The sequence below is a fragment of the Portunus trituberculatus genome, chromosome 9 (assembly GCF_017591435.1).
Source record: "Portunus trituberculatus isolate SZX2019 chromosome 9, ASM1759143v1, whole genome shotgun sequence".
In the NCBI taxonomy this organism is placed as follows: Eukaryota; Metazoa; Arthropoda; class Malacostraca; order Decapoda; family Portunidae; genus Portunus; species Portunus trituberculatus.
The window spans coordinates 10,010,072-10,036,672 of record NC_059263.1 but is presented as its reverse complement, the minus strand read 5'-3'; the positions used below and the strand labels follow the sequence as shown (position 1 = coordinate 10,036,672).

Here is a 26,601-nt window from a genome sequence, read left to right as displayed (position 1 = left end):
ATACCGGTCTGTAATTTAAAGGTTCTTCCTTCCCTCCGCTCTTATATGTGGGAACCACCTCAGCTCTTTTCCACCCCACTGGTACTGTTCCATTTTCTATTGAGCATTTTATGATGTTGTATATTGGACTTGCTAGTTCTTCCCTACATTCTTTCAGTATTCTGCCTGAGACTTCATCCAGTCCCATTGCCTTTTCCTCCTCATCCAATTCCGTCATCAACTTTTTTATTTCAAGCTTGGTTACTTGAATCTCTTTCATATGGACAGTCTCTCTATTACCCTGTGGTCTTTCAAATTTGGATTCCTTAGTAAAGACCTCCTGAAATTTACTATTTACAGTTCTGCCATACTTTTTGGGTCTTCCACCATTCCGATTTCTCCTTTTAACCTTTGTATTGTTTCTTTTTGTCTTATTTTTCCATTTATGAGTCTGTAGAACGATTTTGGTTGTTCCTTACATTTTTCGACAATGTCCTTTTCATAGTTCCTTTCTTCTTCCTTTTTCACCTTAGCATATTCATTTCTTGCTGTTTTGAAGTTTTCCTTATTTTCTGGATTTCTGTTTCTTCACCTTTTCTCCATCTCGTTTCTCCTTTGCCCTAGCACACCTTGCATTAAACCAATCTTTCTTTCCTTCTTCTTTAGGTCTATATTTCGGGACATATTCCCTGACTCCTGTTTTGTATATTTCCAAAAATAAGTTATATTTCTCTTGAACCGTTTCTGAGTTTTCCATCTCCTCCCAGTTTACGTTTTTAAAATAGCTTGAGATTCTCAATACCAGCCTTTCTGTAATTTAATCGGTCTCCTTTGTATGATTCATCACTATCTTACTTTTCTTCTATATCCATTTCTAATATTATATGGTCACTTTCCCAATGGGCACTTATATCTTATATCATCGTTAATCCCCAAATTCCACTTGATTTACCACTATCTCCTTCCTTAACATCATCATGACTCCTCCTCCTCCTTTACCCACTCTGTCTCTCCTCCATATATTATACCTTTTATCTATGTCTATTTTTATTGCTTCATTTAACTTTGTTTCCACCAGGCATACAATATCTGGTTCTTCTTTTTTTTTTATATAATCTTAATTCTAATTTACTAGATAAAATCCCATCTATGTTTGTATACATCATTTTTAATCTCTTGTTCTTATCATCTTTAGTTAAACTTGCTCCATTTTTTTTCTCTTCCTTCTCTTTTATATACCATTTCCTTATCCTGTCTCCTATAATTCTCTAAAAAAATGCCTTCTCCTCCTTTGTGTGTGTGTGTGTGTGTAACTTTTTGCTGTAATTTTGATGATTGGTTCCCATAATTTTCATTGTATGACGCCAATGGCGCAATAAATTAATCAACAACAACTACTACTACTGCTGCTGCTGCTGCTGCTGCTGCTGCTGCTGCTGCTGCTGCTGCTGCTGCTGCTGCTGCTGCTGCTGCTGCTGCTGCTACTACTACTACTACCAAGTTAGTATCATCATTATCATCATGTTAGATATTAAGTCAGATAAAATTTAATACATGCATGTAGTAGGGAGTTCATTTGCTAACTATGCCTTGGATGTTAATTAGTATCTCGATCTGTTATTTCACTAATTTAAGATAAATAGACTTAACTACCGTAGGGCAAAGCTGTTCCCTACCTACGGGTCATCCATCTACCAACAGTTACCGACGGGCTGAGTCTGCCTTCATGTCTGATTTCAGTGTCAAACGTCTACTTGGACACTAATACAATCTGACACCAATGCAATAAACGTATGAGCGATTTCTATGTTATATGACATAGCAATAGTTATTAGCATTACCCATAGAATACACCCTTTCAGCTGTTTAATGAGACAATTGTTAGGTACGTACTTGATTTCCGTTTATGGCCCAAGCACATAATATAAACGCAATGGTAATCGGTGTTGTGTGTTAAGCAGGCGAGGCAATTTTTACATGTGTAGATCAGTTGAAACTCATATTCTTAGTGAAGGAGAATGAACTACAAAACAAGCTGTAATTAATATTCGTTCTTGCTATAGTCTGTCTGTTCTGAAGTAGCTCCTGGGTCTCTGTCTGAATGGCGTTCCAGGAATGCGCGGTCGTCAGATTTTGAGGAAAACCGTGAGCTGTCCTTGTGTAATAAGTGCGCTGATCAACAGAAAACAAGTATTATTCACATCAAATCAATTACGTTATCAATAAGCTACAATATGTTTGAAATCCAGGAACAATTTTTAGAGTAGACAGACTATAATTCCGAAATAATTTATGGTTCTTAATGCCTCAATCCTCAATACCACAATCAAGTGCATAATTAACCCTCAAAATGACCCGAATGTGATACCCTGGGCCCTGAATTACATGTCTTTATAAAGTTATCCTGGCCCTGGGGAGTGCCTGACCACCGCCTCGACAACCCAGACAAAGCAATGAATGACGTGGCTGCGTTTTGTCGTAATTCTTGTGACCCTTTTAGCTTATCGCTCATGGGTCCTGTATGTATTTTTTTTTTTTTTTTTAACACTTTACCTGGTAAAAGAAATCAGGTTAGAAGAGAAAATAGCCTTACAAGCTACGGTAACAACTATGGTAGCACTTCATTACATTGTTCTGGTGGTAGTGATTACTGTCTCGACCTTGGCCTCGGTGTCTCGGATCAAAGGTGAACCTGAAGTCGATGAAGTCAAGCAGAGGCCGCGTCCCATCACTCCACCTTCATCCTCTGTCTGGGTAAGTGCTTTCAGTCACATGTCACGCATATCATTTTTTTTTTTTTTTTTTATCATAGCAGGTTTTTAAAGAATGCAAATAATAGTGTGTTACTTTAGCTTTGTTACTAATGGTTGAATTATTGCTGGAAATATCCTACCGTAAATAGCAGTGAATCCTCTTTGACATATTTTATTGCCATTTTATTCTCATGCGGAGTGTTTTCTAATTGCATGTTACTGGCGTTTGTCAGTGATATCATGAGTTTTATGATGTGGGTACTGTGTGGTGATTTAATTTTTTTTACAGCTTGTGAACGTGAAGTGAACCGTATGCGAGTGACGGTGCGAGATGAATGTGATTGCATCTGCGTCTGGAAACCTGTCACATGGCTGTGGTCGTGAGTCAGATGATTTCCACGTAGCTAAAAGGAATTCTTTTTATATAAGAGCTGAAATCTGGCCAAGAGCAAGGTACGTTGAAGTGATTTAGTTTTTGTAAAGGTTGGTATAGTAACAAAACTCGTTAGATTAATTATTTGATCCCTATCTGATTATGCATGTGAAGTTGTAATCTACCTTGTAATAACATTCATAGTGGCATGTTTTAGTTGTTGAATAGGTTGCTGACATTTTCTAGCTGTTAACTAGGTTAATTGTTGTCAACTTTGTGTAGTTGTTAAGGTTCAGTGTAGTGTTTTAGTGCATGTCCATGGTACGCATAACTAGATCTAATGTGTTGCAGGATGTGGAGTTAGCTGTGGCAACAGGTCTGCTGTGAGTAAGGGTACTGGAGCAGCAGGGGACAGCTTTGAAGTGTGCCTTGTGAGAGTCTACATGGCTCTGCACAGTGATTTGTGGCCAGTAGGTAAAATGCTACTCAGAGGCTTCATAATTCTTCTCATTAGCTTCTGATAAAACTTTTTGAAGGTTTTTAGGTCCTAGGAAGTACAAAATAGTGTAAAATCTTTATTTACATTTATATACAGGAAAAATTCTATTGAAAGATGATTTGTGAATGAATGTTCCAGGATAAATGGTAGGGGCCAGCAGCAGTACTTTTACCGCTGACATTACTGCCCACTGTAAAGAGGAGCAGCAGCAGCAGCAGCAACAGCAGCAACAGCACTTTTGCCGCCGCCGCTGCCATTGCTGCCTGCTGTTGAGAAGAGGAGCAGCAGCAGCAGTAACAATAGCTCCTGAAAGTGCTACTGCTGTTGGGCAACTCAAGCCTTGAACACAACCACCTTGCTGCTGTGGTCTCCATCCACACACACCTGTAACATAATCTGTAAGACATGTTGGCCAGTGGTTGTGGTTAATATGCTTCAAAAGTTGTAAGAGTTCAGTGGACTCTCAATTTGTTTTATTTTATTTTTTTTTTAATCTGACAAAAGTGAACATTTTCTCCGGAGCCTCTTTCAGGTATCATAAGACGCAGAGACTTTCAGGTCTCCTAAAAGATGGGGCTACAGGTGAAGTTGATAACAATGAGTGAACTAACTCCTAACTCTATTTCCCTTTACATTTGTAAAATGGAGTTCAGTGAACTCTGCTGTAACTGTAGGCATACCTTACTTCAGTAACGTCCAGTACTAATAACAAGAATGCAAGGTCACTTTGAGATTAACCATTTTGGCCAAAACTATCAACCACTGGTAGGGTGTACAATACCTAGGATGTCTGTAGGTGTCATCCCTCCTGAACTTCTGGGGTGGTGTGTGTTGTAGTGGTGTATACTTCACAGGGGTGTGAAGCCAGTCACTGCCTCAATGACTGCAGCTTGCTGGGAGGCATTCACCAAGCTGTAGTGGGACAGCTCCATGGTGAAGGAAGCAGTGCCAGATGACAGTGTGCGGATGGTAGTGGAGTAGCCCATCAGTTCAGCAAGGGGACATTCCACCAACAACACCTGCAACAATGAGTGGATGCATTTTTATTCTAGAATGGGACCTTAAGGCCGATCGACACGAGCATACACTGTCTGCAGACACAAGCGAGAAATAGTGTTGGCGGCAGACACACTGCCAGACTATGATTCTACCATGGTTAACCATGCAAGTTTAGTATCGTGCTTGATAATGTGCGTGTTACTTTGTCAAGGAGGGTATGGAATGTGCTAGAATCCATTCGTAGGTAATTCATGAAGTCTTTTTCACTGCTGCAGTCTTGCAGCAACATGATCACATGACTACCTAATGGTTGCCTTTTCAGTAGCCATTTCCTGCACCACTGCTTTCTGTTTTCTTTTTCTTATCTTTTTTGCACACATTGCTGCTGCAGTTATCGTACCATCTCAGCTGAAGGTAGACTGCCCAGACACCTCCGTTTGGACAAAATTACAGCTCTGTCTGCAGACTTTGTATGGCCTCAGACAAGGTTCGCCATACATTGTATGCTCGTGTGCATTGGCCTTTACAAGATCTGACTTGATGATCATTACTATATGATTTAATTAATCATTAAAAGTAGTAATTATTAAAAAATACTACCTACTTTTTAACTTTTAGTAATTTAGCTGCTAAAACTAATTTCAACGTTAAATTAGTTTTACTAAGACTAATGTTAAAATTACTAAAGCTAGTACTTAAAGTGGCCATGAAGGTCCACTTAATTAAATCTTACTCCAGATCCTCGCTACCATTATTCCTCAGCCACCTGCATATCTACACCCTGTCACTACTCTTCCACCTCTCCTTCATGTTTTTCCATGATTCTCTTCCCTGTTCTTCCATGTTTCTCTTCCCTGTTCCTATTAAATCTTACTCCAGATCCTCGCTACCATTATTCCTCAGTCACCTGCATATCTACACCCTGTCACTACTCTTCCACCTCTCCTTCATGTTCTTCCATGTTTCTCTTCCCTGTTCCTATCACACTTACCCTCATATCATGGCGATGGGATATGTGCAGGACATTTGCCCTCCTGCGGGAGAGATCAGCCAGCAGTGTGGAGGTGTGTTCCTCCTCTGCTACAATCTCCAGCACCATGATTGGCTCCATCAGCTGGCAGCCTCCCTCAGCCAGGACCTGTGCAAGTTAAGACACTGTGAGAGACTTGATGATTTACTATAGTATAATGATACACTATTTTACAGACTGGGAGATTTACTTGGATTAGGTACTGAGGAGAACTTTAAGGATAAGTGTTGGTATGAAGAAGGCCATTCCACACGCAGGGCAAATGCACGGCGGGCACTCTGATTTGCTCGTAATTCTCTCACTTTGAAACAGTGTTACCAGATCAAACAGTCCAATTAGGGCAAGCAGTAGGTACAGACAGGTGAAGATATGACTTGGGGCAGATGCTGGGCAGGGAGCAGGAAGCAGAGTGCAGTCAAAGCTGTGTCAAACAATAAGTTTAGCTTATTGTTCAGTACAACAACAGTGGACGCAAGAATCATTGTCGTTCTTGTCGATACTGGGTTTGCAGTGTATCAATCTTCTTTCTCATATATTCAGCAGAAAATGACCAACTACTGCTGTTCATGTGTTCTGCTATTTTCTGCAGTGTTGTGGCCTTTCTGTCTCAATGTCAGACAGATTCCTCTCTATATATCTATTAAATGCTGGGTTGCTTCCCTTGTCCACTTGTCTATGATCGTTGGTACAGACATGATTTCACTCCAACTAATCTACAGTTGATACAGACATCCCACAGAGGGCACTTTTTTTATGGCCTGTAGACATACTTAGAGTATACGTGGGAAGTGCTGTTAAGCTTCTGCCCATTAGTGGCACAGGCAATTTTATTTATAGTGGTACCCATATCACCACCCAAGCACATCTTTGGTGTACCCACCTAGAACCTGGGCATCATGGTGACATGTAGGTAACTTTAAACCACTTGACAAATGGCATAGCTTAAAAGAGGTATGTGGTGGGATTCGAACCTACATGTAGACGTCTGCCCGATCCCACGCTCACCACCTTATCCAGTACACCACTGTCTCCCTTGTAACATTGTGTGTCTGGCAACATGGTCCATAATCAGGTGCCCATCCAGTGCCTCAACAATAGGCATGGGCACTTCGATGGTTTGCCTGTGGTTTCCTTGTCTACGATGTCATCTACATTCGTGATTGCCATCCATATCAAAAAATTAGTAAGTGTCTGCCCACCATGCATCTACCCCTCATGTGGAAGGGCCTTTACTTGCTTTTATATCTGCATCTTCCTATGATAAGAGGGAGGTTTAAAGACATCTATCCTATTCTTTTGGCTAACTCTCTCAGACCTGTTTGGGGACTAACATCTAAGTGGGCCTTTCTGTTTAATAATTTTTGTTGCCCTTGGCCAGATTTCCCTTTTCACATAAAAAGTATTATTGACACAAGGGACAGCTGGTCATGCACATATGATTTTGGAACCTTGCTTGAATGGACAAGAACTTATTTGAAGGATAGAGAAATGAGAACTGTGATCAGAGATACATACTCATCTTGGAGTAAAGTAACTAACAGGGTGCCACAAGGATCAGTGTTAGCCCCCATTATGTTTCAAGTTTATGTAAACGACATTCACATTGGGGTGAACAGCTATATGAATTTATTCGCTGATGCAAAGTTATCAAAACCAGAGAGGACTGTCTACTGCTACAGGAAAATTTATGAATGGAGCAAGAAGTGGAAATTGGAATTTAATGCCAAGAAATGTCACATAATGGAACTAGGAAAAAGTAAGAGAAGACCAGTATGGAACTATCTGATGGGAGAGGAGCAAATAACGAAGACTAAAGAGGAAAAAGATCTTGGAGTGATCATACAAGAAAATCTGAGCTCTGATAAACACATAATTAAGATAGTCCAATTTGGACTATCATATAAGATGTTAACTAATATAAGAGTGGCATTTCATTACATGGATAAAGATATGATGAAAAAAATCATCACAAGCATGATACACCCAAGGCTGGAATAAGCAGCAGTGGTATGGTCTCTGAGTTCTAAAAAAGATATAAGAAAACTGGAAAGGGCACAGAAGATTGCTACAAAGATGGTGCCGGAATTAAAGGACCTCACATATGAAGAACGACTGAAGGAAATGGGACTGCCAACCTTACAAGATAGAAGAGAATGCGGGGACCTAATAACAATGTATAAAATAGTAAATGATGTTGAAAAGATAAACAAAGAAGACCTGGTGTTGTTGGCAGAAAAGGATGGAAGGACAAGAGGACATGAAAAGAAGATCAGGATGAGGCAGTGTGTGAAGGATGTTGGAAAATACAGTTTTCCACACAGAATGGTGGAAAAATGGAATGCAATGGATAATGGAATTGTTGCAGCACATAGTGTGCATAACTTTAAAGAAAAATTAGATAAATGGAGATATGGAGACAGGACACTATGAGCCCCGCTTGAACCCTGTACAATACAACTAGGTAAATACATCCTAGCCACACCTGCTGGAGACATTGAGCAGCAGCAGCAGCAACCATGGTCTCTGAGGTGCCTGGCCTGACTTCACACCAGCTCAAGCCAACTTTGAGGTCCACCACAGGGCAGCCCAGCACCGGCCCGTTCCTGAGGCCCGCGCTGACACCCCGGTTGATGGCCGAGAGGTGGTAGCGTCGCAGTGACTGAAGGTTCTGTGGAGTGAAGGTAGTGGTGGTGAAAGGGTTTTGAAAAAGGATATAGGATGTGATGACACACTAACCAAAAATTATAAATGCTGAGTGAAACAAAGTGCAAATATAGACTTAAATTGTTACAAAATAAGAAATACAATTTCCAGAAGAGACGGAAATCATAAACATTCATCCCAAACATCTAAAACTGAGAAAATACAATTCTTGAACTAAGAAAAGAATAAAACAAAAACTGCAGTAATAAAAACAACAAAACCAAGAAAAGAAACAAAACAAACTATAAAAAAAATCCCCCCAAGCATCTAGGACTAAGAGAACAACCCTTGAAATAACAACAGCAAATAAAACAAAACCATGTTGTACTAAAAACAAGAAAAACCAAGATGAAACAAGAAAACAAACCATTAAAATACACACTCCAAACATTGAAAACTAAGGAAACACATTCCTTGAAATAACAACAGCAAATAAAACAAAACCACATTACTAAAAACATGGAAAAACAAGATGAAACAAGAAAAACAAACCAAGCACACACACTCCAAGCATCAAAAACTACGAAAAAACAACATTGAATTAACAACAGCAAATAAAACAAAACCATATGACTAAAAACAAAAGCCAAGATGAAACAAGAAAAACAAACCAAACACACACAGTCCAACCATCGAAAACTGAGAAAACACAACCCTTGACATAAAAACAGGAAATAAAACACAACCATATTGTACTAAAAACAAGAAAAACAAACCATTAAAACACATTCCAAGCATTGAAAACTAAGAAAACACATCCCATGAAATAACAACAGCAGAGAAGGACCACTTAGCATTACTTCACCACACCTCTTGGTTGTCTGCAGAATACGCAAAGGAGACAGACTTGAACTTGTGGTCTTGGGAAGGGGAGATGGAGAGGGTGATCTTAACTTGCTGCCGGCTGTCTCCTGTTTGGGGGAAGAGTGGCATGTTCAGTGACTGGCTGAGCGGGTGGATGCACTTAGATAGGATAGAATAGAATTGTGACTGAGGAAGGCTAGAGAGGAAAGGATTGAAGATGGAAAGGATAGACAGTCAAACAAAAGATAAGAGTGAAAAAAAAGTCCGTTAAGAGAACAGCATTGGAATTGGAAGGATAAGCAACTGGCTGAGCAGGTGGATGCATTTAGGTAGGATAGGACAGAATTGTGTTTGGGGAAGGATAGACCATCAAACAAAAGACAACAAGAGTGAAGAAAAAGTTTGGTAAGAGAACAGCATTGGAATTCTAAACTAAAATACATGAAGAAAAGAAACAAAACAAAAAAGAACAGGTAGGATAGGATGGAGTGGTGGTTGATGAAGGCTAAATAGAGGAAGAAAGGCAAGCAGAACACAATTAAAGTGAAAAAACAGTCTGCTAAAGGAACAGTTTAAACCAAAATACATAAGAAAATCTGGAAAAAAGAATAAAGTTAAAATTCAAAGCTAAATATGTAAAAAGTCTGTCAATGGAATACTTTTGGTATTCTAAGCAAAATACACACAAGAAAAGTCAGGTAGGGAAATTGAAATAAAGTACATGATAAATAGTTAATCAAAAGAATAAATAGAAACTAAACTACATGATAAACAGTAAAAAAAAAAAAAAAAAAAAAGAGAGAGAGAGAAAGACCAAAATGAGGAAAAAAGTGTGAAGAATAATCCTCACCAATCATCTTGTCCACCAGGAGTGTGTGTGTGGCAGGGACGGTGCAGGTCTCCCGGTACGCCACCTGCAGCGGGCCCAGCTCTGCCTCCACCTTGTGTTCCTTGTGTATCCTGTCACGAATGATCTCCAGATGCAGCTCTCCCATCCCTGTGAACAGCGACACCTCAGTCCACCTTCCTGCTTGCCCTTTCTCTTTAAACTGCTTTATCCTAGCCATCACTCATTAGCTTTCCTTTGCCTTCCTGTTCAGGTTACTTTAAGCCATTACTCATTAGCTTTTCTTACATATAGATTCTTTTTTTCTATTCATTGTTTCTGCTTCCCTTTCTGTTCTGATTGCTTTAATTATTACTTATTAGGTTTTCTTAAATTCTTTATTTTCTGCTTGCCTTTTCTGTTAAGATTACTTTAAACTATGACTCATTAGTTTTTTTTTATAAAGATTCCTTTCTTGCTTCATGGGGTTTTATCATCTGTAGCTTCATATAATTCATTATAAAATTTCTTTTTCCTGTTCAATGGGACTTCAAAACCTATAGCCTAATACAATTCAATTCCTTCTGCGTATTGGAACTTCTTTATCTATACTTTTATATAATTCAGTATATTCTGGGCCAACCTACATATGTGGGACTACCACATATATATAGAAAACCTCAGCCTCTACATCTCATCCCTCTCACTGCACACAAAACACAGCAGGATGAACCACAAGCCTCCACATCTCATCCCTCTCACAGCACACGACACAGCCTCTACACCTCATCACTCTCACTGCACCCATAGAACACAGCACCTGAGAGCACTGTCTGGCCAGTCTCCTCATCCTGGGTGACATGCAGGCTTGGGTCCTCCCTCTGCAGCTGGACTAGTGCCTCCTCCAGGGCCTTCTGCTGGGAGGATGATGGTGCCTCTAGTGATGAAGGAAGCAGAGGTGGTGAAAGTTAATTTAGCTGCTAAATAAATTATCATGACAGTCTGTAGCATCTTTATCTGGCAACTATTAAGATCTAATCTCCACTAAATTAGATTCATGACTATAATCTTTTACCAAAAGTTTACCACCAATGTGTTATCTGTTACACAAGCAGCAAAAAGAGGCATGGCATATAATGTTAGGAGAAACAGTTGATTGTAATGTACACAGTCCAAACATAAACAACAATAAAGAACAGTCACAAATGTTTCACCACTTTATCTTTCAATACAATATATTACAAGTTAATAAAGTTTCTCAAGTGTGTTTTTGTGATTACAGCAACAATTTTGCATCAACAATGGCAGGAACACACACAACAACCTGCCACATCTTGTCTGCAGCCTTTTTTTTTTCTCCTTTTTTTACCATGTGGGCTTTTCACAGGAATTTATAGGCTAAAGGCGATACATTTTTCGGTACTTCCTATCTCAAAGCCCACCCGCTAGGAAACCCTTGCCATGAGCGAGGAAGCCCAACCTACACTCAGACCATGGACAGGATTTGAACCCGTGCGCTTGGAGACCCCAAAGCACACATGGTTCCACTGTCCCATGGCAGCCCCCTTTGAGAAGCATCCTTATAGGAAGGAAAAGCAAGTAAAAATCTGTAGCTGGTCTTACCAACAGAGCAGAAGAAGACTGGATCAGGCACCTCCACGCCAAGCAGTGTGGGCGTTGCTTCCTCATCACCCACCGCAGCCAGCCTCTTCCTGGCAGTGTTGGCCACTGACTGACTCCCTACCAGCGTGTCCCCCGTGTTGGTGCCCTGATGGAAGACTGAATGAGTGAGTGACTGACTGAGTGTTGATGCCCTGATTGAAAACTGACTGACTGAGTATTGGTGTCCTGATGGAAGACTGACTGAGTGTTGATGTCCTGATTGAAGACTGACTGACTGAGTGTTGGTGTCCTGATGGAAGACTGACTGACTGAGTGTTGATGTCTTGATTGAAGACTGACTGACTGAGTGTTGATGTCCTGATTGAAGACTGACTGACTGAGTGTTGGTGTCCTGATGGAAGACTGAGTGAGTGAGTGACTGACTGACTGAGTGTTGATGTCCTGATTGAAGACTGACTGAATGAGTGAGTGAGTGACTAACTAACTGAATGAGTGCCCAGATGGAAGACTAACTCACTGACTGAGTGTTGGTGCCCTGATGGAAGACTGACTCACTGACTGAGTGTTGGTGCACTGATGGAAGACTGACTCACTGACTGAGTGTTGGTGTCCAGATGGAAGACTAACTCATTGACTGAGTGTTGGTGCCCTGATGGAAGACTGACTTGAGTATTGCTTGTTTGTTGGCTTTTGTTAGGAGTGATGTATACCAGTACAGTGCTGGTCAGAGGTCAGGGGTCTAAGGTCAAGGAGCCTGCCACATCTATTCCTTTAGCCTTACATCCCCTGACCTGCTAAGAATCCATCAATTGTCAGATTTAATAAGGCCACAGTGGCTGGCAGCAGCAGATAACATAACATAAGACAGAGGAAAATGGTAAACCTTCAGAGGCATTCCTTACAGTCAGGCAAACCAAACATTTGCTTGGGGCCCCAACTTGCCCAAGAAAGCAGGGGCCCTGCAAGTTCCAACTGATTTGACACAATCAATTGCTGCACACAGCTGTACTGTGACAAGGTGTAGACCTCATGAATTTGGCTGTATAAAATACTCTAAAGAGCCCCCATGAGTCAAACTCATCACTCCCTTACCTGCCTCTAACTCCTGAGGGCCCCATACAATTTTTTGCTTGTGGTTCTTGGTGAACCCTAAAATTCCACTGTAAACTTTGCAGAGTGCTATTGGATTACTGCTAATACTACATCATTGCTGAATACATAGAGATGAACCACCACAAGATAAAGATGCAAATTTTTCTTCCTACCAATAAAGAGTAAAGGATGTTGTGTCATACCTTTGCTTATGAAAGTTAGTCTGATTACTGGTCAAAACACCTTTGCTGAGTAAAAAGAGATGAATGTCTATAAGATAAAGAGTTCTAGATCTCCTATGAATAAAAAGTAAAGAAGTGTCATGTTATACTTTCACATACATAAACTTTGACATTCATCAACTGTGACAATGTTTACCTGATCACACAATCACTAAGGGAGACACAGACAGATGGACACACCTTCAGCCCAGTGACGACCACAATGTTCCCGGCCTCCACTGACGCCACCTCCTTGTAGTGGTCAGCGTATGCAATGAGGACCTGACCCAACTTTTCACTGCGGCTTCCATTCACATTGTACACTCGCTGGCCCTGCAGGATAAACATAGGAATACAACACCACCTCTCATCTACCAATCCAGTTATCATATTCATCATCTAATTTGTCCTATTTTTCTTATTGCTAGCTTATGTGTCTCTTTCATACACTGAAATCAACTCAAACACAGGAACTTTGCACAAGGATGGCCATGTGTAAACCTTTATGCTCTTAACTACCTCTAAGCAGAGATGGATGAGTAGACACAGTATATCTGGACATTAAAAAGGCATTTGATAAAGTCCCTCATGGAAGGAAGACTTTGGAAACTAGAGAACATAGGAGGACTGCGTGGAACCTTGCTCGAATGGACAAGAGATTAATTATTTGAAGGATAGAGAAATGAGAACTGTGATCAGAGATACACACTCATCTTGGAGTAAAGTAACTAGTGGGGTGCCACAAGGGTCAGTGTTAGCCCCCATTATGTTCCAAGTTTATGTTAACGACATTCACATTGGAGTAAACAGCTATATGAATTTATTCGCTGATGATGCAAAGTTGCTAAAAGTTATCAAAACCAGAGAGGACTGTCTACTGCTACAGGAAGATTTAAATAAGATCTATGAATGGAGCAAGAAGTGGAAATTGGAGTTTAATGCCAAGAAATGTCACATAATGGAACTAGGAAAGAGTAAGAAAAGACCAGCATGGAACTATTTGATGGGAGAGGAGCAAATAACGAAGACTAAAGAGGAAAAAGATCTTGGAGTGATCATACAAGAAAATCTGAGCCCTGATAAACACATAAATAAGATATTTGGACTATCATATAGGATGTTGACTAATATAAGAGTGGCATTTCATTACATGGATAAAGATATGATGAAAAAAATCATCACAAGCATGATATGCCCAAGGCTGGAATATGCAGTAGTGGTATGGTCTCTGAGTTCTAAAAAAAAGATATAAGAAAACTAGAAAGGATACAGAAGATTGCTACAAAGATGGTGCCATAATTAACGGACCTCACATATGAAGAACGACTGAAGGAAATGGGACTGCCAACCTTACAAGATAGAAGAGAATGCGGGGACCTAATAATAATGTATAAAATAGTAAATGATATTGAAAAGATAGACAAAGAAGACCTGGTGTTGTTGGCGGAAAAGGATGGAAGGACAAGAGAACATGAAAAGAAGATCAGGATGAGGCAGTGTGTGAAGGATGTTGGAAAATACAGTTTTCCCCACAGAACGGTGGAAAAATGGAATGCATTGGATAATGGAATTGTTCCAGCACATAGTGTTCATAACTTTAAAGAAAAACTAGATAAATGGAGATATGGAGACAGGACACTATGAGCCTCACTCGAACCCTGTACAGTACAACGAGGTAAATACACACTAACTAACTAGTGTAATATGCAAGATGTGTGAAAGAATAATAAAGAAACAATGGATTGAGTTCCTTGAAGACAAAAAATTAATATCAAATAGCCAATTTGGTTTTAGAAAAAGACGGTCTTGTGTAACTAATTTATTGAGTTTCTATTCTAGAATAGTTGATAGAGTACAAGAGAGAGAGGGATGTGTTGACTGTATTTATTTGGATTTAAAAAAGGAGTTTGATAAAGTGCCACATGCAAGATTACTATGGAAGTTAGAGGAGAAGGGTGGCTTAAAAGGAAGCATATTGAGATGGACAGAAAATTATTTGATGGGGAGAGAAATAAGGACAGTAGTTAAAGATATGAAGTCCAAGTGGAGAGCAGTAGAAAGAGGAGTGCCACAGGGATCAGTATTGGCACCAATACTTTTCCTCATATTAACGACATGCCAGAAGGAGTGAACAGCTACATAAATCTGTTTGCAGATGATACGAAACTGTGCAGAGTTATAAAGCAAAAAGAGGATTGTGAAATACTGCAAGAAGACCTAAATAAGATCTGGGAATGGAGTAAAAAGTGGGAAATGGAATTCAATGTGAACAAAAGCCATGTCATGGAAATGGGAAAGAGTGAAAGATGACCATGGGAATCTATAAGATGGGAGATGGAGTAGAACTGGAGAAAGTAAAAAAGGAAAAGGACTTAGGAGTGACAATGGAAGAAAACAATCAACCAGTAAGCCATATTGATAGAATTTTTAGAGAAACATATAATTTGCTAAGGAATATTGGAGTAGCATTTCACTACATGGACAAAGAAATGATGAAGAAATTGATAAGTACTATAATAAGACCCAGATTGGAATATGCAGGAGTGTGGACCCTCATAAAAGAAACACATAAGGAAATTGGAGACTACAAAAATGGCTTCAAGAATGGTTCCAGAATTTAAAGGGATGACATATGAGGAGAGACTAAAGGCTATGGATCTACCAACCCTGGAACAAAGAAGGGAGAGAGGAGATCTGATACAAGTTTATAAATTGATCAACGGAATGGACCAAGTGGATAATGGGAAACTGATCCTGAGAGAAAAATATGACATTCGAAGCACTAGATCGCATAGTAAGAAGCTGAGAAAAGGAAGATGTCTGAGAGATGTTAAAAAATATGGTTTCCCGCAGAGATGTATTGAGATGTGGAACAGTTTAAATGAAGAAGTAGTGTCTGCAACGAGTGTGCAGTTTTAAAGTAAGATTGGATAAGTGTAGATATGGAGACGGGGCCACACGAGCATAAAGCCCAGGCCCTGTAAAACTACAACTAGGTAAATACACACACACACACACACACACACACACACACACACACACACACACACACACACACACACACACACACACACACACACACACACAGGAGAGACTAAAGGCTATGGATCTACCAACCTTGGAACAAAGAAGGGAGAGAGGAGACCTGATACAAGTCTATAAATTGATCAACGGAATAGACCAAGTGGATAATGAGAAACTGATCTTGAGAGAAGAATATGACATCCAAAGCACAAGATCGCATAGTAAAAAGCTGAGAAAGGGAAGATGTCTGAGAGATATTAAAAAATATAGTTTCCCGCAGAGATGTATTGAGACGTGGAACAGTTTAGATGAAGAAGTAGTGTCTGCAACAAGTGTGCACACTTTTAAAGTAAGATTGGATAAGTGTAGATATGGAGACGGGGCCACACGAGCATAAAGCCCAGGCCCTGTAAAACTACAACTAGGTAAATACAACTAGGTAAACACACACACACACACACACACACACACACACACACACACACACACAGACAAGCATGTAAGAACTGACCAACCCAAAACACACACACGCAAGTATATAAGAACACATCAACTTTCTTTTATGTAAGAGGGAAAAGCCGACCAAGGGGAACAAAAACAATTAAACAAAAAGGCTCACTAAGATGCCAGTCTTCGAACAAGGACAAAAAAGTTAGCCAAAAGAATGTGATAAATGTCTTGAAGCTTCCTTACTAAAGTTTCTCACAAGGCACCACTGATGACACACAAACACACAAACTCACCTTTTCCAAGCGGCCAGAATACACACGGAGATAGGTCAGAATGCCTCCTCTTTGTTTGTCGTGGACAATCTTGAAGGCCAAGGCGCACAGGTTGGGGGTGTAGAGGCTGAGTGCAGGGGGCTGAGTGGCATCCCTGGGAGAAGGAAGGAAGTCCACCACAGCATTCATCATCGGCTGCACACCCACATTCTTGTAAGAGCTTCCCACCAGCACTGGCACGGCTTCCTGTGAGGGTGTTTGTCTAGCTGTAATGTCAGGAAGTCATTCTCAGCTTTCCTCACCATGTAAACTCTGAAACTTCCTGTCTGTTTCTCTATTTCCCTTTACCAATGACCAGAATTTCAAAAAGGTTTCAAGACATCAGGATAATTTTGGCTCTAATGCTTAGGAACTGACACTATTCCTATCTTCCTTCAGCTTACCTTATAATGTAATCTGTGGAACTCCATGTCTATCTCTGCATTTCCCCTTCTATGACATGAATTTCAAAAAAGTTTCAAGACAGGAATAATTTGGCCTCTACTCCTTAGGAACTGAGACTATTCCTATCTCCCCTCATAATATAACCTCTAGAATACCTTGCTTGCTTTCACTGACACTCTCTGATCACCTCAAACCTCACCATATCATCCTCACTTCACCTCAAGCTTCTTCTATCAGTGTTCAAATCATTACCAGTGGGAAAAAAAAAAAGGAATATATGAACAAAATTTGGACAAGAGAAAACAAGTTATATCAAGAATAGAGGAAAAAAAACAAAAAAGAACAGGAAATACAAACAAAAGTGGGAGCTGATACAAGGGCATTCAATCCCACACCTACCACTGGACTGCACTGGACTGGTAACATGTAAAGACAAGTACAATGACCCCACCTGGCTGAGAGTGACCCTGCGGACAGCCTCTCTCATCAATGGGGCAGGTACGTTCTCCAAGGACTCCTGCTCTAGCACATACTCTGCCAGGGGATTGTCCAGATCTGCCAGCTTGTCTATCAGCTCACACCGGGCCAGCTGTGCCTCATCCCACACCTCCTCATCTGGGGTGAGGGCACGCTGGAGGTACTGTCTGCCACGGTCACTGTAAGAGGGAGATGGTAAGTGTTGTCAGTGTTTTTCACACTGTTTGTCACGAAGGGTGGCCATGATAAGCATGATTTCATTCTCCATGTCTTGTGTTGTCCATACTTTGCTCCTTCATGAATCTTGCATCAGTGAACTTATTTCTTATTACAATCGATTCTTTTCTGTGACCATTTCTCTCTCTCTCTCTCTCTCTCTCTCAGTTGGCCTTTTTGTCAGACTTATTACTCTTGACTGGAACACCTTTTTGCATAAGAAAAAAAGACTATAAATCACATTTGCATTTTCCTAAATTCATCTTCCTCCACACTGTTCAGTTCTCTCCTCCAACACTCAAACACCACCTCTAACTTAGAAACATTATGACAAAACTTTGCTCTAACACATCCAGCACCTCACCTTGAGCTGAGGTCCCACTCCAGCCTGTGCAAGGTGACCAGGTCCACCAGGCCTCGGAACAACTTGCCCTGGCCGAGGGGGAGGTGCAGCAGTAGCGGCAGGGTGTGGAGCTTGTCCCTGATGGAACTGAGGCAGAGTGGCACACTCGCAGCAGGCTTGTCCATCTTGTTGAGGTAGATAAAGCGAGGCACCTTGTAGCGGTCTGCCTGACGCCACACTGTCAGCGTCTGTGCCTCCACGCCTGGGCAAGACAGAGCTGGTATTAATATGCTTCCTAGGTAACACACAGTTGTTAAGTATTATGATACAGGAAGTGATGTCACAGCCCAGTGAATCTCACGTCTTACTAAAACTAATACAAAACAAATGAACTGCTTTTCACTAAGTCCTCCATAAAGATCAAGAAGAACTATGGGATAACATAGATAAAGGCCTGATACTGACACACCTGATCTTGAAATATGTACTTCTTATAAAATACTCAACTATTAAGTATTTTGATCAAGGAAGCAACATCAGATATCCCATATCTATAAACTAATTAAGATTAGTACATGAACAAACTAACTGCTTAATTCTAAGACTATAAACACTAGGGAGAACTGGAAGCTCTCTCCCCTTCCCCAGCCATCTCATCTCCTGTGTTGCCTCCTTCCCTCCCTCCCTCAGCCTGCCTCCTCACCAGCAGAAGCATCTAGGATGGCCACGGCCCCATCCAGCACTCTGAGGGAACGCTCCACCTCCATGGTGAAGTCCACGTGGCCTGGTGTGTCCACCAGGTTGATGCGATGGTCAGCCCAGGGCAGGGTAATGGCGGCCGAGGTGATGGTGATGCCTGCCAGAGTGATAGTGGTGTCAGGATGTGAACCCCTTGCCTGTGTCTGTGTGCACCACTTCAATTGTTGTCTCAAAAAAGGAAGGTTTCAAGATGCCTCTCCGTAACTTTGGCTGTCATGTTTCAGACTGTACACAATTCAATGGGTCTATTTTCTTCAGCTTTATTTTTGTCCTTGCACAGAACTACACTTACATAACAAAGGAAGAGTGTCATGATTATATAAAACATAAGGATGCTGGCCAACATGTGCCACTCCCTGAATTAAATATGTCTACTGTACTTGTATCCAATATTATCCCTTATTCATAAATCACTCTTTTTTTCTTTTAAAACTTCTCATTGACCCAGCATTAAAAAGATCAATTTAACTGGAATAGCTCTCACACACAAACACACACACACCAATCTCCTGCCTAACAAACCCATAGCTAGAAGAACTACTCTACTGACACAGCTCAGAGTCACACCCCACTCTCACCTCTCTCCCGCTCCTGATCCAAGTAGTCCATGACCGTGTCCCCGTGGTGCACCTCCCCCAGTGTTCTGGTCACGCCCCCGTAGAACAGCATACGCTCCGTGGTGGTGGTTTTGCCTGGGAGGAAAAGTACAGGTCAGGTGTGAGGAAGCTTTCTAGAAAGAATATGAAATTTGCTTAAAACCATTCAAAAACATTTAGGATTTCTGATGTGTAAAGTCTATTTAGATGTGACTTAGTTTTCTCTGCAGCAATCCTAAGATGCTGTTAAGGGTCTGTCTAGTGAGAGGACTTGACTGATCATCTTTGGGGCCAATTAAAATCTATTGGCCTTAAACTTAACCATTATTTTTCAGATACATAAAATCTATTTGAATATGAGTAACTTGGCTATGCAACAACCCTGAGATGCTGTGAAAGTACTGGTAAGCTTTTGGGTCTTTAAATCTTTTTCAAAATCAATAAGTTTTCAATCCATTGATCTTGAATAACTACAAAGTAGATAAAATCAATTGCCTGTGTGACCTTTGGAAACAATTAACACAAGAGAACAAGATATCTGGAGCAACTGTTCACACATCACCTGCATCAATGTGCGCCATGATACCAATGTTCCGGATGTGGTCCAAGCTCTGCAGGTGGTCCCGCAGTGGTGGTGAAGGCAGGGCATCGCTGCCAGGGGACTGTGGGCAGTGTCTGGAAGAGATGCAACACTGTGTTGAGCAAAAATGAAGGCAAGACACAGTACAGCCAAAAGACATGTTTGCTGGATCACTTCATGCAGGAAGATGATGATGTCTATTCAAATTGTTCATATAGGAGCACTGGAAGAGATCTTTCAGTGACAAGACATTGAATGCTCTACTGCAATCAATTGTTTTCAACTCTAATCTTAATAAATTTAAAAGAGCTCTCTAAGACTCTCTTTTAGAAGGATCCTGGAGTGCCACATGTGATGCACCATTCCGCTTACAGTATTGTTAGTTCAGGAGTTTCCAACCTGGAGTATCCCACAGGTCTGTCAGATGGTTGGGGTACGCCCTTCTTCATGGTCAAGGTTTTGTCAATTTTTGTCTTTAATTTTCAATGGAATTATTTGCACTTGTTACATAACTGGCTTAGGTATGACGGTTATATAGTTGATTCACTTCAGTATCTACGAAACTAAACAAGGAAATGTTTTGAGTGTTTTTTTCACCTATCACGAAGGGAAGGAGTGACATGAGCACCACCCAAAAGGCTACATAGCGGGAGAAAAGGTTGACGACCACCATGTTATCTATTTATGTAATTCATGTTCATAAATGCCGTCACACCAGCTGAGTGACTTCCCTGCCGTGACCGCGATGGTAATGGCCAGGGCTGCCAGGAAAGGATGAAGACATGTCCTAAAAAACGAACACTCACCTGGTATGTGTGAGATGCAGGTGTCTGAGAGGCGGCGACACACACACCCCGGCAGACACACTCCGCCACCACCTCAGCCTGCCACACACCACCGCCACGCTCCTGTCAAGCCTCATGTCACCGTGTCACGTCCCACCGCCTCATCTCACACCTCACCACCACCACCACACCACTGCCGCCATGACCCAACCAGTCACTAGAGTCCCGCGTGACAAGGCGCCTCGTGGGTGACTGGCTGACTGGCTGGCTGCTGCGTGGACAGACAGACAAGCAGACAGCACAAACATTACTAAGATAATCAAACCCTAGTATTGACGTGCTTATAGAGAGATTAATTCTCCATATATAGCCTTAGATCCTCCTCTCACTCTTGGCTCTCCCCCTTCCCCTGAGTCAGCTGATAACCAAAACATTAAAGGGAGGAACCAGTGTGAAAAGTTAATATATAGTGGATTAAGGCCTGAATAACGATAATACAGAGTGAAGAACGGGAGAGAAAGGAAGAGGAGGAAGAGAAGGAAGAGAAAAGGAGACAAGTGATATAAGATATTGTAAGGAACCAGTAAAGGAGGTGAGATTATGGCAGTCAAGGAGAAATAAGGGTCTCGTGGGTTCCTGTTAAATTTATTCCCGACTCGGACCCAGCCATCATCAGCTTTTTTTATATGTTCAGCAGACACGCATGGGTAAATTTTCAACCGATATACCCTATCTTTTATTTCTTTTTCCCTATATGTAACAAGCTAGGGGACCTGGGAAAGCGGGGTTTTAGAGTGGAGAAACCAAACCTAACTTAACCTAAATTCTGCCCTGAAGTTGTTATTAATTTCCGAAAAGGTAAAATGGGGTTAGAAATGCTCATAGAAGTGTGATGTAGACTGTGAGAATGTGTGTAGTTACGTGTGGTGTATTGGTTGTAACTGCAATAATACCAACGCATGATAACGGAAGTAGTTGTCATAAAAATATGTTTCATTGTAGTTTGTGTAGGCAGACTGAGGGCAGAGTTCTTTGACGTCCCTCCAAGCAGCCTGTCCCTCAGTGAAAGGCACAACCACGCATAACATCTAAGGAACTCAGAAATTCCCAGGGCTCCAAACACTACCCTCAAAATTAAGTGAGCTTTTTATTGTTCTGCCAGGATTTCTTAAGTTGATATGATGGTCCGAGGTGGTATTTCAGAATGGTCTCTTAAGTTATACATACGAGTTCCAAGTTGAGTCTCTCTCTCTCTCTCTCTCTCTCTCTCTCTCTCTCTCTCTCTCTCTCTCATATAAGATAGAATAAACACATAAATAAATACATTAAACTCCCTAATGTGAATATTTACTTATGACTACTGATAAGGCAATAATACATGACAGGTTCTGCTTCTGTTAGCCACACAAACACTCCCTGGGATGGGCATACTCCTGTCTTGCTGTGGTGGTGGTGGTGGTGGCGGCGGTGGTGGCAGTCCTTCCTCCAACTACAACAGCATGTCCAGCTCAGTTGATCCAGTAAGTTGTGTTAATTAATTACCTTTACTGCTCATGACCTAAAATATTAATGTGCCACTTTTTGATGATATGTGAGCAGATAGCAGGATATGAAGGGCAGGTTGTGCTTACTGTTAACTCTGCACTCTTACCCGACTCTAACCACTGACAGTATAATGTGTATTTGTTGCATTATGAAGAACATGAATGTGACTTTCCTCCTTCCCCCAGTGAGTGACAGTATCAGGTGCATTATAAATCACATGAATGAATACTGTTTTTCCTTCCCCTTAGTGAGTGACAAGATAAATTAGGTGTATTACGAGTAACACTGATGAATACTGTATTTCCTTCCCCAGTGAGTGACAAGAGATTAGTGAGATGACAGCAAAAGGTGCATTTTAATTCACATTGATGAGTACCATATTTCCTTCCCCAGTGAGTGACAGAGATAAGGCAAACTTTAGTGAGGTGACAGTATAAGGTCCATTATGAATCATGTTAATGAGTGTTTTCCCTTCCCCAGTGAGTGACAAGGGATTAGTGAACTGACATGAGTTAATACCTTACTTCCTTCCCCAACAGGACACAAGACGCAGGCAGATGGCGGAGGCAGCAGAGGCGAGGTTGAAAGCTCACGAGGGCCGTGGCTTAAAGAATCCTGAGGCACTGAAGCTGAGGCAGAAGAAGATTGAGGAGCTGGAGCGAAAGCAGGCAGAGGAAGGATTGGAAGCTGAAGGAGGACTTAGGGTAGAGATATATGGCATTTGTATGACTTTTCTTAAACATCTTGGCTTTTCTTGGTGATTTTTAAATACCACAAATGATTAGTCAAATTCTCTTTTTTTCTCTGTCTCTCTTTCTTTTTCTATCATTGATGCAAAATATTTTAGACTATCAGTAAAATAAGAAAAAATTACACTTAGAAATAACTTCCACTAAAGTCTGATATTTAAGAATTCAAATTGTTTCAATGAAGCCAAAGGTAACGTGAAATTATGTTCCATTCTAAGGCTCAGTAAACTTGTGAACATGATATTACTGACTTGTGCTCATTCAGGATGGTTTGAGTTACATTAATGCCTTTTTCCTTTTTTTCCTTTCAGTGGCAAGTGAACTGAGGATGAAGGATTGACTGCTAGCCTAATATGAACTGAAATGATCACCCATACATGTCATGTCATACTTCATTTTGCTGATTTATTAGTTTTTATTACACTGCCTTTCTCTCTCTCTCTCTCTCTCTGCAGTCATCAAATCCACTAATTATTGAAAGTTTTCTTTGCTCTCATAGATGAATGATGAAATGTTTTCTGTATCACCTTTATAATTACTCTTGTTTTCCATTTTTTATCATCTTTGTAATATATAATAATGCCTTAGCTGTGTGCAATTGATATTCATGTTATTTTTTACTCATATTGCAATGTATTTTTAGTGTGTGTGTGTGTTGAAACTGTGGTCCATATTTGTAAATAGTTTAGTTCCTCATCTAAACTCCCTCAACATGCTCTAAATAAATTCATTAGCATCTTCTAGGCAATTTTCATGAGTCCAGTGACAGCTTAACAAGAATTGTATAACACTAATGAGAGAAGAATGAATGAATAGAAACTCTCTTGAGAACCTAACAAACCCTCTGTGGCCTTTGATAAGAGTGGTGGTGAGAGAACAAAGTGTTTCAGAATATGAACTAAAGACAGCCAGTGCAATTAGCCAACTGATGACAAGAGAAGCATGCTGCAATGGTGTATGTTACAAGTAAAGTATTCAGTGCTATGTACTGTAGTTTATCACTGTCACAACACACTTCCTGTCTCTGTTTCCCCTCAGTCTGAAGTCCTCTAAGAATGTATCATTTAGTAGGTTTTGCAAGATCACCAGCAGATCTGAGGAAATAAGGATGAGGGGAAGGCAACAGTGGTAGTGAGTGAGCAGGATAGGTAAGAGTTTTGTACACACAGTATACAGTAGCAGTTTGTTCAAAGAGGATTTTATACTTGATACAAGCTCCCCACCAAGTGTTCAGTCAATTGATGCCTTGTGTCGTGCCACTGTAAGTGTGCAAAGGTCTGTGTGTGTGTTTCTGTATTATCTGCTAAATTTTATAAAGTTAAGAGTACAACCTTCATTCTTCTGTTCTTATCCTGTCACAATGTACAACATTGCACTCTCTCTCTCTCTCTCTCTTTGTGAAAAGAAGCATTATATATATATATATATATATATATATATATATATATATATATATATATATATATATATATATATATATGTGTGTGTGTGTGTGTGTGTGTGTGTGTGTGTAAACTCTTGTAACGTTTTGGGACACTTAATCCTGTCCTCAGACACTGAAAGCACTGCACGTGCAGAGAGCGAGTGAGGGAAAGTGTTTACCCACCAGAGATCTCCGGGACAAGAGATCCTGGACAACAAAATTTTCTCTTATATTCCCTAGTCCTAGCACTATCATCCATCACACCTGCCTGATCCACACAATTCTAATGAAGGTAAACTTTAATTCTCTAGTCATTTTTACAAAGTAAAGAAGGCTCTTTATAAAAGCTAATAAAATTTTATTTCTAAACTAATGTTTTTTTTTTATTAGCTTTTATAAAGAGCCTTCTTTACTTTGTAAAAATGACTAGGGAATTAAAATTTACCTTCACTAGAATTGTGTGGATCAGGCAGGTGTGATGGATGACAGTGCTAGGACTAGGGAATATAAGAGAAAATTTTGTTGTCCAGGATCTCTGGTGGGTAAATGCTTTCCCTCACTCGCTCTCTGCTCATGCAGTGCTTTTAGTGTCTAAGGACAGGATTATGTGTCCCAAAACGTCACAAGAGTTAAAATAGAAGTGGTGATTTCACAGGTTTTTCTTCAACCTCTACATTTTATGCTTTGACAGATCTATCTATCTATCTATCTATCTATCTATCTATCTATATATATATATATATATATATATATATATATATATATATATATATATATATATATATATATATATATATATATATATATATATATATATATATATATATATATATATATATATATATATATATATATATATATATATATATATATATATATATATATATAAAATGTTGAAAATACATCTGAGTTTTATTTGTACCTTTCCTGCTAAAGGATGTTTTCAGTAGATTCTGGAATAACATGAAGCAGTTTGATTCATTAAAAATTTCACAATTTTCTTATCAAACTAGAGGAGTAAATCAATGACTTGGGTTGTTGATTTGTACTTTTTTCATGGTAAGAATAATTTCCAAGATGTACACCCCAAGTTATGTGCTAAAATAATTCTGTAGGTAGCTAATGATATTTCTCTGTTCCATTTACGTCTTCACATAATTTCCAAAACATGTCCAAAAGTAAATGCTAAAAAATATGTATGTACTTCAGCAGGGATGAATTCTTATCCCATCTGTGTCTGGTCAACTTGGTAATACAGCAAGAATATTCACAAATTGAGCCATGAGAAAAAAAAAAGGGGCATTGGTAGTGTTAGCTAGGCATATGTACAGTTGTGGTAAGAAGTCATGTCACACTTACATTCACTATCAGAGTTTATGCTTGTATTCCTAAACACTGACATTTTACCTCAATAATTTTTCACTAGATATTATTGCAAAGGGGATTTTCAAAGGTATTCATAATTCCAGTAATAAATCAACAACACTAACATACCATCTCAACCACTTCTAACACATTCTAGTGGAGGTTACTGGAATTTTCAAGGATGTTATGATTCCGGTAACAGATTAATAACTAACATTTTTCAACACGTTATGGTGGAAGGTGTTCAAGTTTTCAAGGTTGTTTTCAAGACTTCTGATTAACATTGGCATTTTACCTTGACCATCTTTAACAGGTTCTAGTAGAAATTATTTTAGTTTCCAAAAATTTTCTTATGATTTCAGTAATAATTCAACAAGCATCAGTAATTAACACACCTACTCCTTTCTGCAGCCACAGAAGACAGACAAAGGCATTTAAGAATACATTTCTTAGCAATCATCAGTCTTACATCCTCTGGTCAGCTGACATTCTCCTTACAAAGCTAGAGAACTGATAGACTGCTGGCAGACCACAGGACTTGGGACTGTGGGAAAGGTGCCACAATGGAAGTGAATGCATGTCATTTGACTTTGACTCACACCAGCAATGAAGGAGGGAAGGAAGGAAGGGAGTGAGTGAGTTTGGATCATGAAGGTTACAAAGAAAAGAGT

At 40.1% G+C, this 26,601-nt stretch overlaps 2 protein-coding genes and 1 long non-coding RNA gene across 9 annotated transcripts; 2 read left to right on the top strand and 1 right to left on the bottom strand.

The window, feature by feature from the left end:
- Positions 1-1,456: 1,456 nt before the first annotated feature.
- LOC123501359 lies at positions 1,457-3,869 on the top strand. 2 transcript variants are annotated; one of them, XR_006673613.1, is made up of 4 exons: positions 1,457-2,733; positions 3,022-3,185; positions 3,457-3,575; positions 3,743-3,869. It is a non-coding gene; the product is annotated as an uncharacterized LOC123501359 (long non-coding RNA). The 2 variants fall into 2 exon arrangements; XR_006673614.1 differs by having other exon boundaries at positions 3,457-3,579; positions 3,743-3,863.
- Positions 3,668-21,009, bottom strand: LOC123501357 (ribosome-releasing factor 2, mitochondrial-like). Of its 2 annotated transcripts, XR_006673612.1 has the most exons (16): positions 20,870-21,009; positions 20,046-20,158; positions 19,466-19,579; positions 18,832-18,984; positions 18,150-18,390; positions 17,544-17,748; positions 16,670-16,894; positions 13,104-13,235; positions 11,590-11,734; positions 10,787-10,903; positions 9,991-10,137; positions 9,147-9,247; positions 8,116-8,301; positions 5,595-5,741; positions 4,386-4,623; positions 3,668-3,988 (listed from the first exon to the last, which is right to left on the bottom strand). XR_006673612.1 is itself a non-coding variant. In XM_045250156.1 (15 exons), the coding sequence occupies exons 1-15, from the start codon at positions 20,983-20,985 to the stop codon at positions 4,453-4,455; spliced, it is 2,313 nt and encodes a 770-aa protein (XP_045106091.1). In that variant the 5' UTR covers positions 20,986-21,009; the 3' UTR covers positions 3,668-4,452. The 2 variants fall into 2 exon arrangements, 1 of the variants encoding a protein (XP_045106091.1); XM_045250156.1 differs by having other exon boundaries at positions 3,668-4,623.
- Positions 21,010-21,283: 274 nt separating this feature from the next.
- LOC123501358 (small VCP/p97-interacting protein-like) lies at positions 21,284-24,478 on the top strand. 5 transcript variants are annotated; one of them, XM_045250158.1, is made up of 4 exons: positions 21,284-21,420; positions 22,234-22,368; positions 22,933-23,097; positions 23,454-24,478. In XM_045250158.1, the coding sequence occupies exons 2-4, from the start codon at positions 22,270-22,272 to the stop codon at positions 23,466-23,468; spliced, it is 279 nt and encodes a 92-aa protein (XP_045106093.1). In that variant the 5' UTR covers positions 21,284-21,420; positions 22,234-22,269; the 3' UTR covers positions 23,469-24,478. The 5 variants fall into 5 exon arrangements, with proteins under 5 accessions (XP_045106093.1, XP_045106096.1, XP_045106092.1 ...); XM_045250161.1 differs by having other exon boundaries at positions 21,302-21,440; positions 22,250-22,368; XM_045250157.1 differs by having other exon boundaries at positions 21,304-21,440.
- Positions 24,479-26,601: the final 2,123 nt, after the last annotated feature.

Bases quoted from the DNA above. Each gene is read 5' to 3' on its own strand.
- LOC123501357 (XM_045250156.1), bottom strand. From the start codon at position 20,985: ATGAGGCTTGACAGGAGCGTGGCGGTGGTGTGTGGCAGGCTGAGGTGG. The intron at 16,895-17,543 runs GTGGGGTCATTG...ACACCCTCACAG, and splicing joins GCAGGGTCACTCTCAGCCAG to GAAGCCGTGCCAGTGCTGGT. The intron at 13,236-16,669 runs GTGAGTTTGTGT...TTTATCCTGCAG, and splicing joins ATTCTGGCCGCTTGGAAAAG to GGCCAGCGAGTGTACAATGT.
- LOC123501358 (XM_045250158.1), top strand. From the start codon at position 22,270: ATGGGCATACTCCTGTCTTGCTGTGGTGGTGGTGGTGGTGGCGGCGGT. The intron at 22,369-22,932 runs GTAAGTTGTGTT...CTTCCCCAACAG, and splicing joins TGTCCAGCTCAGTTGATCCA to GACACAAGACGCAGGCAGAT.